Source organism: Oryza sativa, chromosome 3 (assembly GCF_034140825.1).
Source record: "Oryza sativa Japonica Group chromosome 3, ASM3414082v1".
In the NCBI taxonomy this organism is placed as follows: domain Eukaryota; kingdom Viridiplantae; phylum Streptophyta; class Magnoliopsida; order Poales; family Poaceae; genus Oryza; species Oryza sativa.
The window spans coordinates 29,946,844-29,966,760 of NC_089037.1; the positions used below are offsets into that span (position 1 = coordinate 29,946,844).

Consider the following 19,917-nt stretch of genomic DNA (forward strand, 5'->3'; position numbering starts at 1 on the left):
TTCTTTTGTTCAATAAGCAGTAAAAATATGATAAAGTGGATGATTAGTAGCTAGGCTGATGCCAATTTCATATTCCTGCCACGCTGAACAATGCAAGTCTGCTGCAGATCTTGGACGAGCAGCCTGATTTTTGTGAGAGTTATTATTCCATGGTAACTACAAATAAATTTCAACTTGAATAAAAATGTGAGCCTGAGATACAAACTGAACAACTGATAATATAGGACGTAGAAGTTTGCATGTCCGACAGAAAACCAAGACGTATACAGAGTTGATCGTACAGCTTTGCAGTGTAATTTTCATTGAAGATGTTTTTTAGGACTATTTAATATGATTTACATCCTGTGATAGCCGTATCAATCAATACATGTACCAGAACCTCGACTCAAATGGATCACGGTAAGCAATTCAAGGCCTCGTAGCCTTCAATAATCTTGATGAAATTCTTGACCATGAGCCTCCCTTCTGTTGTTATGATGCTCTCTGGATGGAACTGCACACCCTGCATTACAAGTTTAGGAGGCAAAGATGCAACGTATCAAAAACAAACATATTGCTTGATTTTCGACCTGAGAATGTATGCAAAAGCATCGGCAAAAATGTGAACAAGCAAATTATGATCAATGGTAACCATCTTGGAGTTTATGCAGTTTTAGTTAATGATAATGATAAAAGTCTGTAAGCAGTAGTCTGCTTGTTTTTGCCTGCTTACATGCTAAATTCAATCAGCTTATATAAATTCATCCCTATTTAAGCCAGTGCTCAAGGACATCTAATTTGTTTCCCTTGGCTACCAACATATTTTGCATATTGAATACCACCCAAAAAATGAACACCAAAGAAACATATGCAGGAATGCTTATGAACATGAAAAGAAAATCAAGATATCAAGAACACAAGTTCCTAGCATGACATGATTCAAGGCGCTAAAGACTCCCATTTAACAGCCATTTTTTGCTATTGTAGGAGACTATAATGGAAATGAAATACATGACGTCAGAAGAAATATTTTGCATTTATTCATATAATATGTTTGACCGGATTACATCCCAATTGAGGTGATGATTTGAATGAAATTGTTAAAAGTATATCGCGTGGAAGTGAACCTGTATATGTTTGTACTTCCTGTGGCGAGCAGCCATGATCAGCCCATCGTCTGTCCAAGCAGTAATTTCCAGGGCATCATGTGGGAAGCTATCCTTCTCAATTACAAGGCTGTGGTATCTTCCCGCTTGGAATGGGCTACAGGACAATTAGTTGAAGTTACAAAACGAAAATTTACTTTTTCAAGATAGTAGCTACTACTACTCAACATTAACATAAGAATATAAATTGGTCACATGAATCAGCTAAGTAGACTAAGTATTTCTTGAGTTTTGCATAACACTCTGGAAATAAACATGGCTCAGCATTAGTTATGAACAGGGTTCAAGATGATTAAGGTTATATGGACAGCACAATCTGACAATTAAACCCAAACAGATGTCAACTGTATCATAGGGGTTCTTACTTTGGGAGACCAGAAAACAGTGTTCCATCAAGTTTCTCCTCATAGTGAACAAGGGATCCTTTCCCATGCACAACTCCATAAGGAGAACGAACAACCTTCCCTACAAATGTGCAGCAGATTTTCATGAAGCAACAGGAAGAAAGGGTTAAGTCTAAATGCAGTACTTAAATGAAGAACTTCTGCATGTACGAACCTCCAAATGCCTCCCCAATACACTGCAAACCCATGCAAACCCCAAACAAAGGTGTAGAAGGTCCAAGATCTTGAACTGTTTGCAATGATATTCCTGAATCTTGAGGTGTGCCTGCACTTTCAAAAGAAAAAGGAGGAAAATCTTAGGCTTGCCATGCAACAGAGTGTAATTACATTGAGCACTATATTATCTCATATGCTATGAATGGAATTGCAAACAGCAAATAGAAATGCTGACCAGGGCCAGGGGAGATGAGTATTCCTCTAGGAGAAATCCTGTGGAACAAGCAAAATGCTGCAGGTGATTTTCTTGATAGAAATCAGAAAATTAGTGTGCGAATTTGGACTAACAAGTAACAAGGATGTTTACTAACTTCTTAATTTCTTCCACGGTGATATCATCATTGCGGTACACCTCAAAGTTAGCTCCCACCTCACCCATGTACTGCAAACAGAGAAATTCTATAATGTTCACTGCAATCCAGCTGAAGTCATTTATTATGCTAATATGTAACAGCCTATTCATTTAGATTCTAATGAGTTTCTTTTTGCATATTTTGCAAGTCGGATATCATTTTTACATTCACATATAACATTATTAATTGATGGCAGGTTTGTGATCCTTAGTTTCTGTTGATTTAGGCAGGTCAAGATCTTCAATCCTAATTTATTTTTATTTTCTTCTACAATATCTTCCGTTCTGAATCTGGAATCCTAAATTTTTCCATTCTAATTTATTAGAAAGAAGTAATGAAATGCAAAAGACCTGCATTAGCAATAAAGATAATACACTTGGTTTCTGACCGCTCAAAAGGAACTTAATTAGGACATGTATTAAAGTTATAGAACTGACTTGGAAATTATAGATGAATATTTGCTTGAGGAATAAACTCCAGGTTCGTATCATTCAGTCAGTAATTTATCCTTTTAGCATGGTCTAGAGTTGTTTTCTGATTTCCATGAAACCGAGTTTGTTTGATGCGCCATAGAACTAAGATTGATGTATGCTATGCCATACTACAAATTGATTTACAACGTGTCCTTTGTTTGTTGATGTGATTAATCAACAAAGACAATGGTTTATTCTGCTAGAAAAGCCAATTAGATATATTTCTCTGTGAAGCTACAATTATCCATCAAGCACTTTGGATTTTATGAAACATCAAACAGGATATTCTCGTTTTGTTAATCATTTGCATGGTTCAAACACTAAATAAAGGTGTTACCAAGGATTATAACTGAAGAAGTCAAAGATACCCAATTAAGTCATTTCTAAATAAACTCACTGAAGATAAAACGGTCTTTACGAGGAACATGGCAAGAACAATAAAATGGTCTATTGGCAGAGTTATCATACTTTTGAGAGAAAGGCTCATTTAGTGGTAATGCAATGAGTAAGTTCCCTTTACCTGGCATAAATTATACGTGAAGCTATCGTAGTTATCTATAACTATGATTGGTCTAGTATCTTGCTTTACTCCATCAAATGCGTTTTCACCTTCCACCACAGAAACAGCACTCTTAGCAACAAGCTTTTGCTTCAGAGTTCTTGCGGGTCCACTAGTAACTCCTGCAAAGGAGAAAAGACAGTTAAAATAGCCTCTGAAGTTTCTGAAATATACAGAACAAACATGAAAGCAACACTGCACATTCTAGGCTCATTTCCATTCCTGATACACCATTCAACATACTTAACAATTACAGCTCCCTACATAAGAATCTGCACATGGCTATCTTGGACGAATAGATGGTTAGGGCAACAGTACAACTGTACAAGTTCCTAGTCTACTGTATTAAACAGGAAACACACACAAAATCAATCTTTCACCATCACTACCGAGTAGTAGAATTTTTCGGTAGGTAGGATGGGATGCCCGCCCAAGCAGTTCCCCTGCATGCGATCCGCCGATCCCATTCATTGCGGGCGCGAGCAAGATAATCTATGAGGATGCCTGGCCGGCCGCCGGCGGCCGATCAGGACAAGAAAGATCAGCTTAAGCGCGAACCCACCCACTCACCTAATCGGAGACTGGAGGGGCGGCGCCTCCGCGCCTCCGCGACGGCCGGGGAGGCGGGGGACTGGATCTTGGGGAGGAGCCGCGCGGCGGTGGCCATCGGAGGAGAAGAGTGGCGGAGTTGCTCAGAAATTTGATCAAGTTTTTGGCTTCTTTTGCTGTGACTGAACGGCAAGTCTGCAAACTTCGATCGCTTTGGAATTCTTTCTCACGATTCCTGTCTCCGTCATGAAACGTTGCGATCGGTTACCTACCTATTATAGGCCTGTTTAAGTTCGCAAAAAAGAAATTTTTAGATGTAACATCGGACGTTTGATTGGATGTCGAAAGTGGTTTTCAGATACGAATAAAAAATTAATTTTATAACTCGTCTGGAAACCATGAGATGAATCTTTTGAGTCTAATTAATCCGTCATTAGCACATGTGGGTTACTGTAACACTTATGACTAATCATAGACTAATTAGGCTCAAAAGATTCGTCTTGCGATTTCCCCCCTAACTATACAATTATTTTTTTAATTTATCTATATTTAATACTCCATGTATGTGTCCAAAGATTCGATGTGATGTTTTTGAAAACTAAATAAGGCCATAGTCTACTAGTGCGTACATATAAATATACTTAGTGCTAGCCAAAATAAACCATAGGGCGATGCAATATTACAAGTTTTAGCATGATTTCTTATGCATTTACTACCAGGATTTGGTAAAAAAAACTACATAGATACACATACTTAACAATTTTACAAAAAAGCTATGATTTAAAATGATATTAATCTAAATAACCCCTTACTTTCTTATTTTTCAAGTAGATATTTTTTAAAACTATTAAACAACGGTTTGGGTAAGATACAAGTTTTCAATTATGTTAGTGTGTGGGAGCTATATATTCGTCCAGCTTGTGACTTGTTAGCGGCTTTTATTGGTTGTAAGGGTGTTGAGGTCGGATGTCCTGTTCTAGTTATTGTGGTAACTTAGATTAGCTGATGGTGTTGTGTGATAGTTGTGGTTTTCGTCTGGTTTTCTCTAATTCACAATGAGTTGTAAGGTTTGGTCCCGTTTACTCTTTAAAATGGGGTACTTTTTTTATATATAAATCGTCAGAAAATGCTTGACCGTTCGAAAAAACAAAATTTTAATAAATAAAATAAATTTATATTTCAAGTTTTAGTAGTTATTAATAATTAATTAATTAATCAATCACTTTTCGTGCTGTAAAAAATCTCACCCGATTTGCTGAAACGAACTGAGCCGGGCGACTGTGATATTCTTTCACGATTTCTGTTTGTGGCAGTGGGACATTGCTGTTTATTCGAAACAATTTTCAAGTAAAAAAAAATACTCAATGGTAAGGTTGCTAGTAATAGTTTAACAGTTTGTTTGCAGCTCAGCAAATTTCGTTTCCTCACAGATGACACATAACTGAAAGCACTCAATGTAATGTTGTGCTTAGCTGCTAAAGCATGTCACGTCTTAGAAAACAACTACTCCACCATGGAGAATTTTTCCTCCTACTTACTCCTCACATACTTACCATCTCCATATAAGTTCCCTTGTCGTATCATATGTCTTATTCTTCTTGAGCACAGTTATTACAGCAGATTTTGTAGAATAGTTATCGCATCAAAATTTTCCTATGTCACCTTTGATCATGTGTTATGTGTGCCTCTTGAGTCTTAGGGTTAATGTGGTTGTAATGTGTTTAAAAAACTATATGAAAGCTCGTGTGTTGCTACGGGAGAGAGATACCTCGAATGAATGTGAGAGATCTCCATTTGAGTTGTGTACCTTGAGAGAGTGAAAGATCACACTATTTATAGACGGTTAATAATGGTTACTGAGGTCGATTCACCACATCGTCTTAAACATTTAATGAGCATCCTCCACGTGAAAAGTAGAGATGATAGCGTGTAAGAGTGGTTCGGCCGATATCCCTCAGCCGCCTTTCACTATCTTTTTTGCCCGAGTCATTGTCATGTGAACCTTGGCATGTATAATCGGTGAATTGCGTCGATTTTCCTCTTATAGGTGGGCCAATGAATCCGTGTGATCGCGTCTGATTGGCTAGAGATATGTTTCTTCCTTGTTGGATGTATTTTCATACATAATCATATGCATACAAATATTTCATTACACTTTATAGAAATGGTCAGTAATAAACCCTATCACTATGTCTGGTGTTTCATTTTATTTGCTTTTAAACGAAAATTGACTTCCTGATTCAATATTTAAGGATCGTCAACGGTGTGCAGTTACTAAATTCTGGTTTGTAGGAACTATAGTAAACTATTCAAGTCTTCACTTATTGTGCACTCACCTCTCGCCACATCACCACAGATGTTATTCACGTCTTAAATTTGAACTACACATCATATTGACACAATATTTTTTTTAAATAAGCGATTAAAACCTAGCCTCTATGTCAACAATGGTGTACATAACCAGCGAAGTTTAGGGAGTAAAAAACATCGCCTTACACAAAGTTCGCTTTAAAAAATAAAGAGTAAATTTTACTTTGGACCACCCTTCAACCAATGTTTCACTTTAGAACGAGTAATTTTATTATTGTCACTTTGGACCACCCTCAAATCTTTTTTCCATCTACATCCAATTTATCATGTCAAAGAAATGGTCTACATACAGCTAAGGAGATTTATCGACGAATAGTAGCTAGCATACTCGAGGTCATTCATATGCTTGAGAAGAGAGTCGGGATAGTCCAAAATAAAACAAAGGTAAGATTACCTGGTCAAAAGTGAAAACATCAGTTAAAAGGTGGTATAAAGTAAAATATCGGTAATAAAAGGTGGCCCAAAGTGAAATTTACTCTTTTCTACTATTATAAAAATTGAGGATGTTTTTGTCGGTACTTTGATACGTCATTTTTGTATGAATTGGTTTTTAAGTTTATTCGCTTTTGGAAATGCATATCTGTATTTGAGTCGGGTTTTAAGTTCGTTTGCTTTTGTAAATACAGAGGGATTTGTATAAGAAATATCTTTAAAAAAACCCATATGCTAATTTGACATAATTTTTGAGAAAAATATATATTCAGGCGAATTCTCACAATGAACAATAATAAGATTAAAATAGCTTTCCCCCGTTGCAGCGCATGGGTATTTTTTCTAGTAAAAATAAAAGATAAACTTAGACTCAAAACATTTACAAAAACAACCCCTAAAGTTCCTAAAGCCCAAAGTGCTATCCACGATCCATAGCAAGCCCAGCCCAACCCAACCCAACCCAACCCACCCCAGTCCAGCCAACTGGACAATAGTCTCCACACCCCCCCACTATCACCGTGAGTTGTCCGCACGCACCGCACGTCTCGCAGCCAAAAAAAAAAAAAGAAAGAAAAAAAAGAAAAAGAAAAAACAGCAGGTGGGTCCGGGTCGTGGGGGCCGGAAACGCGAGGAGGATCGCGAGCCAGCGACGAGGCCGGCCCTCCCTCCGCTTCCAAAGAAACGCCCCCCATCGCCACTATATACATACCCCCCCCTCTCCTCCCATCCCCCCAACCCTACCACCACCACCACCACCACCTCCACCTCCTCCCCCCTCGCTGCCGGACGACGAGCTCCTCCCCCCTCCCCCTCCGCCGCCGCCGCGCCGGTAACCACCCCGCCCCTCTCCTCTTTCTTTCTCCGTTTTTTTTTTCCGTCTCGGTCTCGATCTTTGGCCTTGGTAGTTTGGGTGGGCGAGAGGCGGCTTCGTGCGCGCCCAGATCGGTGCGCGGGAGGGGCGGGATCTCGCGGCTGGGGCTCTCGCCGGCGTGGATCCGGCCCGGATCTCGCGGGGAATGGGGCTCTCGGATGTAGATCTGCGATCCGCCGTTGTTGGGGGAGATGATGGGGGGTTTAAAATTTCCGCCATGCTAAACAAGATCAGGAAGAGGGGAAAAGGGCACTATGGTTTATATTTTTATATATTTCTGCTGCTTCGTCAGGCTTAGATGTGCTAGATCTTTCTTTCTTCTTTTTGTGGGTAGAATTTGAATCCCTCAGCATTGTTCATCGGTAGTTTTTCTTTTCATGATTTGTGACAAATGCAGCCTCGTGCGGAGCTTTTTTGTAGGTAGAAGATGGCTGACGCCGAGGATATCCAGCCCCTCGTCTGCGATAATGGAACTGGTATGGTCAAGGTAAGCTGTTTGGATCTCAGGGTGGTTTCCGTTTACCGAAATGCTGCATTTCTTGGTAGCAAAACTGAGGTGGTTTGTGTCAGGCTGGGTTCGCCGGAGATGATGCGCCCAGGGCTGTCTTCCCCAGCATTGTCGGCCGCCCTCGCCACACCGGTGTCATGGTCGGAATGGGCCAGAAGGACGCCTACGTCGGCGACGAGGCGCAGTCCAAGAGGGGTATCTTGACCCTCAAGTACCCCATCGAGCATGGTATCGTCAGCAACTGGGATGATATGGAGAAGATCTGGCATCACACCTTCTACAACGAGCTCCGTGTGGCCCCGGAGGAGCACCCCGTCCTCCTCACCGAGGCTCCTCTCAACCCCAAGGCCAATCGTGAGAAGATGACCCAGATCATGTTTGAGACCTTCAACACCCCTGCTATGTACGTCGCCATCCAGGCCGTCCTCTCTCTGTATGCCAGTGGTCGTACCACAGGTGAGCACATTCGACACTGAACTAAAAGGCTGTGAGGATGAATTTTAATTTTGACATTCACATGTAGATGAGATTTAGTTCTGCAATCTTCAATTGTCATACAGCAAGACTATATAATAGCTTTCAAAATAAAATCATAGGCAGTTCTCATAAATGGAATCATGTTTGAACATCCTAATTCTGTTGGCATGGAGTGCTTTGACATTTTGATGTGCTACAGTTGTGAATAACTGAATTTCCTTTTCCCAGGTATTGTGTTGGACTCTGGTGATGGTGTCAGCCACACTGTCCCCATCTATGAAGGATATGCTCTCCCCCATGCTATCCTTCGTCTCGACCTTGCTGGGCGTGATCTCACTGATTACCTCATGAAGATCCTGACGGAGCGTGGTTACTCATTCACCACAACGGCCGAGCGGGAAATTGTGAGGGACATGAAGGAGAAGCTTTCCTACATCGCCCTGGACTATGACCAGGAAATGGAGACTGCCAAGACCAGCTCCTCCGTGGAGAAGAGCTACGAGCTTCCTGATGGACAGGTTATCACCATTGGTGCTGAGCGTTTCCGCTGCCCTGAGGTCCTCTTCCAGCCTTCCTTCATAGGAATGGAAGCTGCGGGTATCCATGAGACTACATACAACTCCATCATGAAGTGCGACGTGGATATTAGGAAGGATCTATATGGCAACATCGTTCTCAGTGGTGGTACCACTATGTTCCCTGGCATTGCTGACAGGATGAGCAAGGAGATCACTGCCTTGGCTCCTAGCAGCATGAAGATCAAGGTGGTCGCCCCTCCTGAAAGGAAGTACAGTGTCTGGATTGGAGGATCCATCTTGGCATCTCTCAGCACATTCCAGCAGGTAAATATACAAATGCAGCAATGTAGTGTGTTTACCTCATGAACTTGATCAATTTGCTTACAATGTTGCTTGCCGTTGCAGATGTGGATTGCCAAGGCTGAGTACGACGAGTCTGGCCCATCCATTGTGCACAGGAAATGCTTCTAATTCTTCGGACCCAAGAATGCTAAGCCAAGAGGAGCTGTTATCGCCGTCCTCCTGCTTGTTTCTCTCTTTTTGTTGCTGTTTCTTCATTAGCGTGGACAAAGTTTTCAACCGGCCTATCTGTTATCATTTTCTTCTATTCAAAGACTGTAATACCTATTGCTACCTGTGGTTCTCACTTGTGATTTTGGACACATATGTTCGGTTTATTCAAATTTAATCAGATGCCTGATGAGGGTACCAGAAAAAATACGTGTTCTGGTTGTTTTTGAGTTGCGATTATTCTATGAAATGAATAACATCGAAGTTATCATCCCAGTATTTTCGCATGAATGTTCTTTTCTTCTGTCTTGTGCATCAGTGATCTAGTGCATGGGAGTTTGTATTGTGATGTTCGACATCACGTAACTTCCACTTTGCCTTTGCTGTTCGATATTTTAATGACATGTCACACACACTTCTGATACTTTTCTTTCTTGGCTATTGTGCCAGCATGATGCAAGATGCATCACAGCATCAGATATATTCTCATCGTCAGGCTTTAGCAGCACACGAGCACGCTTTGCCGCTTAAAAGTTGTACGGCGCAGCTTAGACATCCCCTGTAGAAGTGATAATCTTTTCACTTTTCCTTAAACAAATTGAGAGGGGAAATGGAACCATGTGGATCAGAGAAGCTTTTGTTTCTTTACACAAGAATATTTGGTACAGTGGGGGTCCTATGTTCGTGGGTTCGTGGCTTGGCTGCCTGTCTTCAACCAAGTGTTTTCAGTTCAACATGTTAGCGTGTAGAAAGAGCACAATTCTGTTTATCTCCAAGGTAAAATGTGGCATTCTGTTAAAGAACATGATCCTGCCAATTTTTTAAGTTTCAATGGAAGAGGAATGTAAAGCTTTCTATGGTTTGTGTACACAACACAGTGGAAGAGGAGTGCAAGCTTTCTATGGTTTGTGTGCGCGTTGTGTGTCAGCACTTCAATTTTGTTAGAAAATGAAAGAAAAAAAAGGATGATCATGCTTATAGTAAATCACTCTTTTTCCTCGCCTTCTGTACGTTTTGACTTGACAAGATTTTAAAATCTGTACATGACCTTTGTTTTAAAATTACTTTATGTATTTCCATCTTTCAAGTTATGCAGATGTCATCACAAATTGTTACACCAATCACCAGGCTGGCTGTTTATATATTATCAGACCAGGCTATATAGAGTATACTATACTAACTGTTCATATTATCTGGAAATCTTGCTTGCTACTTGAGCGGTAAAAGGGTATAGATATGAGGTTAAGGAACGAAGCGGCAGCAAATCGAGGCTCTCTCTGAAATCATTTTTACATCTACAAAAGCACATTTTAACCTTTTCTAGAACACATATGTTACTTAGAAGCAGGAAGTTCATGCAAAATTTCATCGACAAGATAACCAGGGCGGCACTGGAAGAGTTATCTTTTACTCAATCTGTATAGCATCAAAGTTCATCGGATTGTACATTGGCTAAAAGTTTCCTGTTTCATTTGAACCACCTCAGCAAAAGCAACCTGAAGAGTTTGTTGTGCAAAGGTAAAAACTTCCCCAGACGTTGATCCTTCCCTTGCATATCTAAGGGCATCACGGTGAAGCTCACTGTACCGCAAGCATTCGTCCAACACAAAGCCATTCTTTGCTTCTTTTGTCCACCGTTTCAATATGTATACATCTGGTATGGTGCGTACATCAAGGGCCAAGAATACTCTTAGTATATGCCGGCACAAGATACCACAACTCTCAAACTTGCAGCAGCTGCACTTAGCTATATTGCCAGAAGTATCATACCTGACTCTGCATGTGGCTTCAGTATCCTCCTTTGTGACACTATACACAGCAATCAACCCATCATTGTCAAGACTAGAGATATAATAGCCTAAAGATCCAATGAATTCTTCCTCAAGAATGTTGAACACAGTTGTTGTGTATATTTCTGACACTTGTTTCATCATGTTTGAGGGGGTTCTTAGGACAGGTCTGGTAAAAGATGTGGCCAGATCCTCCACAGCTTCTCTTTCTGACCAACCGGCCATCAGATGCTCAAACAATGAAATGAAAACTGGTAAAGCTGTTCTTCTGTTGAAGTACTTCTCAAAGATGTTTCTCAAGCTTTCAGGTCTCTGAGATGCTGAAAGATCAGCAGTAAATACACCTTTGAAATATACAGGAACCCATTTTTGCCGAATTCTGTACAGAGACTGGAGCCATGAGTTGTCATGCAAGTCATACTTATCAAGGACTTTCTTCCAACTTAACTCAAACATTTCAATTGTTTCAGGCTCATTGATGCACACATAAAATTCTCTTTCAAAAGAAACATGCCTAAAATATATGTCAGCCAAAATGTCCTTGGATCTCTTTAATATGTCTGCAGTAAAATACAGATGGTGCGTTTGTGGAAATATTTTTGCTATTGCTGAACCAATTGCTTCATTATAAACCGTTGTTAGTGACGTAGGATGGTGTGAACCCATTGCTGCAATCCAGTTCTGAAAGAGCCAAATGTAGGAAGCCTCTGTGAAATCAGTTAATAATGCACAACCAAACATTTCACGTTGCAAGTGATGATTGACACCAGAAAACATAACTAATGGCAAAAGGTCATTATTCTCAACAAAAGATGTCTCGAGTGTTACGGCATCTCCAAAATAGTAATACGATGTTCTTGCTTTGGCATCAGCCCAGAAGGCATGGGTTAAGCAATCATTTTTCTCGACTTGAAATGCATATGAAAATGTGGGATTCTCGGCATTCAGCCGCTTGAAGTATCCAAGAAGCTTTTGCGTATCATCCAACCCAAATGCATTACGGCGTGGTTCTCTTATTTCTTGATCATTTGTCGCCTGCTTTTCAAAATTCCTCCCTAGGTCTGCTAGAGGTGAATTCAAGGTTGGAGCAATTGAATTCTCTCGAAGAACACTACTTTTTGCAAGAACAACTACCTCACTGTTTGACTGAATGTAGTGCACCTTGTTTGGTACATTGGCCAGCTCATGTGTATGTGCCAAGAAAAGCTTCGAAACAACCCATTTATCTTGATCCTTCTTCACTATCTCAAACATCGCTTGGCAACCTTCCCTTGGAACACCCCGGTTTCTCTTTCTCCTGTTCTCATTTTCTTCGCACGGTGTAGCCCCCTCCCTTGTGCAAACAAAGCGCCGCATTACAAATGTCTCATCCTTTGGTGAACGGCGGGATAATCTGATACGTACATCAAAGCCCATACGGCTAGCATACGCATAGTAGAATGTTTGGGCAGATTCATAAGAAGGGAATTCCATTCCTGCAAAAGGTTCTAGTTGTGCATATTCTTCAGGCGCAACGTATCTCACTATGCTTGGAGCTGCAACAGCATGATTGTGTTCCTTGATGAGCTTGATCACAACCCACCGCCCATAATATTTCTGACTAACCTCGATCATCGCATGGCAACCCTCCCTTATTATTGCACGCTTTCTCTTTCTCTTGCCAGTGTCAGTTTGCTTCTTGTGGTGGAAACCTTCCTTTGAACACACAAAACGGCGCATGATAATAGACTCATCATTCCTTGAGCGTCGGGACTTGCTAATGCGCACAGAGAAACCTACTCGACTAGCATAAGCCATGTAGAACACCTTTGCAGCCTCTTCTGATTCAAACTCCATCCCAACAAAAGGTTCACTATTTTCCAGATTCGCTTTGCTGGAAGTATTATTCATGTCAACTGGTTCACTGTTGACATCAAATGCCATCTGATTTTCAGTATAATCATCATTAAGATCAACAAGATTGTCCCTCAACAAATTATCTTCACTCGAGGCATTGTCCATCACAAAAACTTTTCAACAGTGCCGACCCACACATTAACCAGGAAGTCTGTTTCAAAAATGAGGTCATATACTCTGGAAAAAAATGGAACAGCAGAAGTCTCTTTGGTAACCAAAATAAGCAAAATGCTCACTGGAAAAATAAGATGAACTGGCTAATTGCATAAATAAAAGAGATACTACTTTTAAATTATTGCTCATAGCTATTGGAGGCTTCAGGGTGCAACTAAATAAATTTATGAAACAACTAGGTGTCATCAAGGAAACCTCCAATGGCTTTTGCTGTCTGAGAATATAACATTGGCAAAGATAAGAATACACAGATCTAGGTTTTCTCAAGGTGGTTAATAATCATACGATGTTAGTCAGATTCTAATTGCATGGAAATAAGGCATCATATTGTAGAATCAAACTATGAAAAGGCAAAACCACATATCTCATCTGCTTTTAAGTCTGGCAAATTTTGTGTCTAATTGTCATTCAAACAACAATTTCATACATGTTAAAGCACTTACCATTGTGGTATGGCATTGAGCTCCAAATAATTTAGAGCCTCCACTAACATAGCAAATTAATAGTCTAGGTATGGTGTGAACATGGACAATTTCTAAAGATTGTATACACTATCCAAATATGCTATGGATTAAAGATGGACTAACCAGCTCAGAGCTACAGGTGCTCAGTAGTGCGAGTTTTAGTACTGAAGTGCTGTGGTTACAGCCCTTCAACTGCAAAGTGATCCAGTTATTCTTCCATTGTCCTTCAACAGAGGAGCTTGCATGGTGCAATATGTTCCAGGACCCATGACCACAAGGAGGCCAGAGAGGAGTATGAGCTGAGGGCAATCATTGCAGTGGATGCACCTGCTCAACAAGATCCGGTGACCAACAGGAGCGTGTCTAGTTACCAGCGATTGGACCTGATCAGAAGTAAACTATATGAGAGAGTAGATTAAGAGGCCAAAGGTAGCCTAGCTTTTCTATCAGTCACGCGATAATGATATCAAGACCAAACTGTTACCCAATGAAGGTAAATAGATGCTAGTAAAAAAACAGCAGCATGCAATGATTTTTGTAGAACAGTTGGATGGCGTTATAAAGCCTTAGTGTATCAACCCGTAGACTGGCATTATGCCTTACACAAATGATAACAAAATATAGAGAAAGCACATAGTATTACTGAAGGCCCAGATCAAAGTAAGAGTAACCCCCATCCTGAAACGGTAGCGTTTAAACAGAAGAGCATGATTTCCCAACATGAGAAATTAGCAAGGGATTCAAAACTTAGCACACTAATAAGCAAACCAATGCAAGTTATCAATTTATAAAAGCAGTAATCGCCACAGACAATTCTATTTATAATAGTAAGCAACATCTACATATACTTTCTATTTACATATCAACCAAAAATATAGAAAATTAATTATAACTTCCCTCTCCAGTTCACAAAGCATTATTCAACACAGTACATACTATCATGCGTGATCACCAAACCCACGCAAATTCAAGTGCAAAATTCATAACAGGAAGAATGTCACCTCTTCTCAGGACGCCAGCACCTCCGCACCGTGCCACCGAGGGCGGGGACGCAGCAAGACGCCGCCACCGCTTGGTCGTGGACCTCGCCTCCGATGCACGCCGCCTCCGAGCCTCCGCCTCGCCTCTGGGTCACCACCGCCGACCCAAGCCCTGCCCCAATATGCCCACAGAAAGAAATGAAATGAAATGAGAAGAAAATGTAGATGCGCATATAATTACCCTACTTATTATAACATTTCAGGCTCAACGAATTTGCATCCTTTTTCCAGCTTCCTACAAAATCTGTTTTACATAATTTACACATGATTAAGTTCCTGCAGGCTTTGCTGCCTGAATTGATGTCTGAATGTTAGATACTTTTGGGAGCAATATGCCGATATTCATTACTAAAATATATACTGTACTACCTATATGTAAGCATGCCTAGCTCTTTTTTTTTTTCCTGAAGGCAAGTCACTAGCTATATGTAGTATATATATTGACCTCAATTTGGTGAAGGTTACAGAAATCAGAAGTGTATATGTAACTTATGTGAAATGTCTGATGATGATATGCGATATATCGGTCTTTCTCTTTATAAGCACACAGTTTCAAGACATCCAAGCTCAATCTCAACCTTCCCTGAAAATGGTTTCCAAGAAATGCAACTCCCTCCTCCATCAGTCCGACCACTGACCGGCGACTTGCTGATTACAAATTACCAGTGGCGGATCTAACATAGGACATGGGGGGGTTCAGTTGAACCCCCAAACCTTTTTGGGAGCCATCAAACTGTCATTAGTATTAAGGTTAAGGCAAATTTCTAGAACAGAAGCTAGGGTTAACGCAAGTTCGAGAAAAAGGCCGGCGTGGGTAGAGTGCGAGAGAGAGAGATGGGAAAGAGGACGGATGCGGCGGAAGCAGCAGGACGAGCGACGGCGGCGACCCTGCTCGCGCGATGGATGGGGATCGGCGGTGGCGGAGGATGCGCTCACCAGGATGCGGCAGGACGAACGACGGCGGCGTGCTCGCTCGCGGGATAGATGGGGATCGGCGTCGGCGGAGGCGGAGGCGGCGCGCAAGGGCAGAGTGACGACTGACGAGGAGGGGGGTCACTCATATCTTAACTTAGGGCTACCGGATAAAACGGGCTGAAAGAAACCAAAATCATTTTCACATCCATATTTTTCCCCCAAGCGAAATCGAAAATGGTAAATTCTGGAAATAAAAACAAAAATCAGAGACCGAAAACTGAAGAATGTCCGTACAAATCGGAAACCGACGACAAATAAAAAAGAGAAAAATAGTCAACGGTATCACGTGAAAATAGAATAAGTGGGTAAAGCTTCGTTCTTATCTATTCGCCTTCTCTCTCTGATTTTGCGTCTTTCTCCTCCGCTTCTCCTATGTAGTCCTCCTTTTTCTCTCTCCCTCCTCCTCTATGTTGTAGAGAGCTCATCTATGCAGGCATAGCGGCATCAAAGCAGTCCCTCGAAAACGGATCCACTCCCCTTCACCCTTACTGTTGGATCTACCCCGAGTGCACGTTGGTTACAAGGTCCTATTGCCTCATCCTCCGTCTCATGCTTTTGAGGCATAGGCACCCATTAGATCTAGCTCCCATGGCAGAAGGAGACAACCAGTAAGGAGGGAGGTTGTCGGGAAGTATGCTAACCAGCGTGAGCTTCTCGGCCTCCTTATTCTAAGCGCGTTGCTGGTGGTGATGGAGGGGAGTGACCAATGAAGCTTCTGGATTTGGAGCTTTCATTGGCGGCAACGTGATGGTGAGCCATCATGCTCATTGCTAGAGTGTGTGCAGGTATGTCGCGCGATGTATTATTTACAGTCGGTACCTCGTAGGTACCATATCTAGTACATCTGGTATCAGACTTAATAACTATAGGTACCATACTTAGTAACTATGGTATCATGGCTGGTGCCCATAAGTATCAAACCTGATACCTGATACCTGCGAGGTGCGAGGTATCAAGTATCATGGTTAGCTGCGAGGTATCATGGTTGGCTACGAGGTATCAGATATCATGATTGGTTGCGAGATATCAGGTATCATAGCTGGCTACGAGGTATCACGCACCACACGCCTTCTCTCCTCTTCTCCCTTCCCCTCGGCTCAATCCTTGTTCCCTACTACTCTTCTCCCTTCCCCTCGACTCGATCCTTGTTCCCTACTATTGCCGCAACCGATGTCACTCTCGGCATCGCTAAGCATTGGTTCAAGACGTGGGGAGCACGATACCAAAGAGGATCTTGGAGGAAGAGGGCATTGCTGCTCCGGCTAACCGCGGCGGCGCTCCGCCGATGAGGTATCGCGCGCGGAGGCGCGTGAGACCGAGGAGGATCCGGTAGGGGAAAGTAACGAGGAATCGTGTGGACAACATGTGACACGATTGGAAAGATATATTAATTTATCGAGTGTTAATTATCCCGTGACTTTAGTCTTGCAGGTATCCCGTGCGCTAGCTGTCCTCAATAAAAATGTTAAACTATATAAACATATTTTTAACTTGATACGTATAAATAAATTTGAACTTATACTATATCAATTATAAATTAACTTCATTTAGCCACACACTCAAGTTAGGGATTTGATTGAAGAGTTAATCAGTCCCTAAACTGTGGGTCAAAGTAGAGACATACCTAATAAATATCAACATATTTAGAATTACGATAATTATTATATTATAAATAAACAGTAATTTTCACAAGAATACTGAAACAATCGTTATAATAGCAAAATGATTTCCATTTGTTTACCATTTCTATTTCCGTTTCGATCGATTACCATTTCTATATGGCTCGGCTGGTAGAAGTCGGAAACGAACGTCGGTCAGCCGTGAATATTTATTACTGTTTTCACCCCTACTGAGGATAAACCACACACGACATAGGCATCAAAATGGCGAGGGTAATTTCATTTCTTACATAGGCATCAAAATTTCGACATGGTGTGGACGGGGAAATATCCTTGAGGCACCCATCACGATTCTTAGGCATAATTAAGCACTGATACTTGGCCACCTGGAAATATGAGATATTTATATCTTTTCTAACCTTTTTAAATCGTTTTACTCCTTTTTACATAAATGTTATTTAAACTAATATTTTTAATCAAATAGATAAATATTTTTAAATAAAAATTAACATACTATCATAATATATTAAATGTTTATTTTAATGAAACTAATTTAATGTTGTAGATGTTAATAATTTTTATATAAACTTGGTCGAACTTAACTAAGTTTGACTTTGTAAAAAATTAAAATGACTTATAATATGAAATGGAGGAAGTAGTAGTAATCGTGACATATTAATATTATTATTTAGTAATTTTTTTTACATTAGTCACTAGTAATTACTATGACATCAAGTTGTTTAACTAATTTTTAGAATTTACGAGATTTTTCCTCAACAAACTATAGAACTCTTTCAGATAATATTCAATTCTATGTATCGTCGTATAAATATCTATAGTTTATATGAATAAATTAGAATACATTAGAGAGTGGTAGAAGTATTTTATTGGCACGCTCCCCCTGCCACGTCAGCGTCGGCCCACCACGATGGCAGGGGACAACACCAGAAATGTTGGTGCCGTCTCATTGGATCACGGCACTAGCGACTCTGACGTGCAAAAAAAAAATTATAGGATAAGTTTTTACAAGGGTCTATTGTGAAATAAGTTTTTAAAAATGACCAAATTGTAAAAATTCCAAGTAGAGTGGTAGAAGTACATTTTAAAAACGATACACTCCCTGTATTCCAAAAGATAGATATTTCTAACATTTCGTGGTGACAAAGATCCTAAATACATCGCATCTCCACAACCCTCACCTCCTATCCACCGACATAATTGGCATAGTTTTATAGTAATATTACGTGGAACACTCTACAATTAAGTATTTATATTTTAAAATAGAGAAAATAATAGAAATATTACTGACAATTTGTCCATCCTCTAAGGCCATCCCTGACCCTACATGTCATCTAGTACCCATAGCTTTAAATCCACTGTTACATAAGAAAAATCAAATGTAACAAGAGAGTTAAGGAGCATAGAGATGAAAAGATGAAAAATCATTTCTTATGTAAGAACCCATTTCTACACCAGAAGCAGGAATGAAAATAAGAAAAATATGTGAATAAAAATAGAGAAGTCCATTGGATATATACTTTCTATACATAATACCATAATACCTGTATGACAGGATAAATGTAGAAACTAATAAATAGTTTTTGGGTTAAAAATAGTCTAAATATTCGTGACAAGGACTGTGCCCTTGCGAGGCTACAAGAACATCAAACCGGTATAAACAAGCATTGCTCAATTCCTCCAGCAATGTCGACAATATCTAACCATGTAATCCTACACGCAGCTGTATTTATAAGAGTATCGACGCATATGATGTCGATCCCAGCTCAACTCGAGCCAAACAAAGGGGCCAATTAATTAATTTTGAGATCTCTGAATCTCAGACATGACCTCTCTCTGGTCAGCAATCTTACGTTGACAAATCCGAGTTTTTGCAGGTTAATACGAGATGCATGCATGCGTGTGTGTGCAGGATGCGGCAACTGCTAACCACGATGACATTCCGAAGAAGCCACAGAGGTGGTGCAACGTATCGAGATGAGATCTCCCGTGTACTCCCCTATACTCGTAGAGAAGTCATGGAAGATAATGTTTAAGTCAACCCTTAAAAATATAAATCATGAATGACTCTCAAGTTGTTGAGTTTGAAAATATAAAAATTATATGAATAAATTTGTCTTGAAAAATATTTTCATAAAAGTATACATATATCACTTTTCAATAAATATTTTTATAGTAAAAAGAAGTTAAAGTGTGTTTTAAAGAACGTGTCGCTGCCCAAAACGACGTACGTTCTTACATCGGACCACGTGAAGCTACTAACTTTAAAGGCTGGCTGTGTGTGCGTGCAAGCAAGAACGTGCTTCCCTTGTCACGTCTTGCTGCCTCCTCCTGGCGATACACACAGGAGATGCATGGGCCAAGGAGCAACACACGTTCAGTGTATCTCGCATTCTCGCTTAAATCTTGATTATGTTCTTTAGAAGAGGATCCTTAATTATCTCTCTTAATTAGGTTCTCTTAAAACGACACAGGGTCTGTTAATTCCTTTTAAATTTGAGCAAGCATCTGTAGTAACGTGCTGTTGTGATCCCACCTATTCTATAGAATAATTTG

The 19,917-nt window shown here is 40.5% G+C and overlaps 3 protein-coding genes across 6 annotated transcripts; 1 reads left to right on the forward strand and 2 right to left on the reverse strand.

Annotated features, from left to right (window-relative positions):
- Positions 1–150: 150 nt before the first annotated feature.
- On the reverse strand, positions 151–3,943 carry LOC4333918 (anthranilate synthase beta subunit 2, chloroplastic-like). Its single transcript, NM_001418594.1, has 8 exons — positions 3,721–3,943; positions 3,112–3,272; positions 2,077–2,147; positions 1,941–1,978; positions 1,704–1,814; positions 1,511–1,610; positions 1,107–1,242; positions 151–502 (listed from the first exon to the last, which is right to left on the reverse strand). Exons 1-8 carry the CDS (start codon positions 3,815–3,817, stop codon positions 395–397), a joined length of 822 nt encoding a protein of 273 aa, NP_001405523.1. The 5' UTR covers positions 3,818–3,943; the 3' UTR covers positions 151–394.
- Positions 3,944–7,796: 3,853 nt separating this feature from the next.
- Positions 7,797–9,661, forward strand: LOC4333919 (actin-1-like; the record flags this gene model as incomplete). Of its 2 annotated transcripts, none has more annotated exon segments than NM_001402243.1 (4): positions 7,797–7,859; positions 7,943–8,336; positions 8,586–9,199; positions 9,281–9,661. In NM_001402243.1, coding segments are annotated over 4 exon segments (1,134 nt in total). In that variant the 3' UTR covers positions 9,347–9,661.
- A 1,111-nt stretch (positions 9,662–10,772) lies between these two features.
- Positions 10,773–15,784, reverse strand: LOC4333920 (protein FAR1-RELATED SEQUENCE 5). Of its 3 annotated transcripts, XM_066308718.1 has the most exons (5): positions 15,686–15,784; positions 15,328–15,463; positions 14,711–14,861; positions 13,833–14,092; positions 10,773–13,222 (listed from the first exon to the last, which is right to left on the reverse strand). In XM_066308718.1, the coding sequence occupies exon 5, from the start codon at positions 13,174–13,176 to the stop codon at positions 10,819–10,821; it is 2,358 nt and encodes a 785-aa protein (XP_066164815.1). In that variant the 5' UTR covers positions 13,177–13,222; positions 13,833–14,092; positions 14,711–14,861; positions 15,328–15,463; positions 15,686–15,784; the 3' UTR covers positions 10,773–10,818. The 3 variants fall into 3 exon arrangements, with proteins under 3 accessions (XP_066164815.1, XP_015632988.1, XP_066164814.1); XM_015777502.3 differs by lacking the exon at positions 15,328–15,463; XM_066308717.1 differs by lacking the exon at positions 15,328–15,463 and having other exon boundaries at positions 10,773–13,248.
- Between the last annotated feature and the right edge of the window lie 4,133 nt (positions 15,785–19,917).

Bases quoted from the DNA above. Each gene is read 5' to 3' on its own strand.
- LOC4333918 (NM_001418594.1), bottom strand. From the start codon at position 3,817: ATGGCCACCGCCGCGCGGCTCCTCCCCAAGATCCAGTCCCCCGCCTCC. The intron at 1,979-2,076 runs GTTAGTAAACAT...CTTGTTCCACAG, and splicing joins ACCGTGGAAGAAATTAAGAA to GATTTCTCCTAGAGGAATAC. The intron at 1,611-1,703 runs GTTCGTACATGC...GCACATTTGTAG, and splicing joins TATTGGGGAGGCATTTGGAG to GGAAGGTTGTTCGTTCTCCT.
- LOC4333920 (XM_015777502.3), bottom strand. From the start codon at position 13,176: ATGGACAATGCCTCGAGTGAAGATAATTTGTTGAGGGACAATCTTGTT.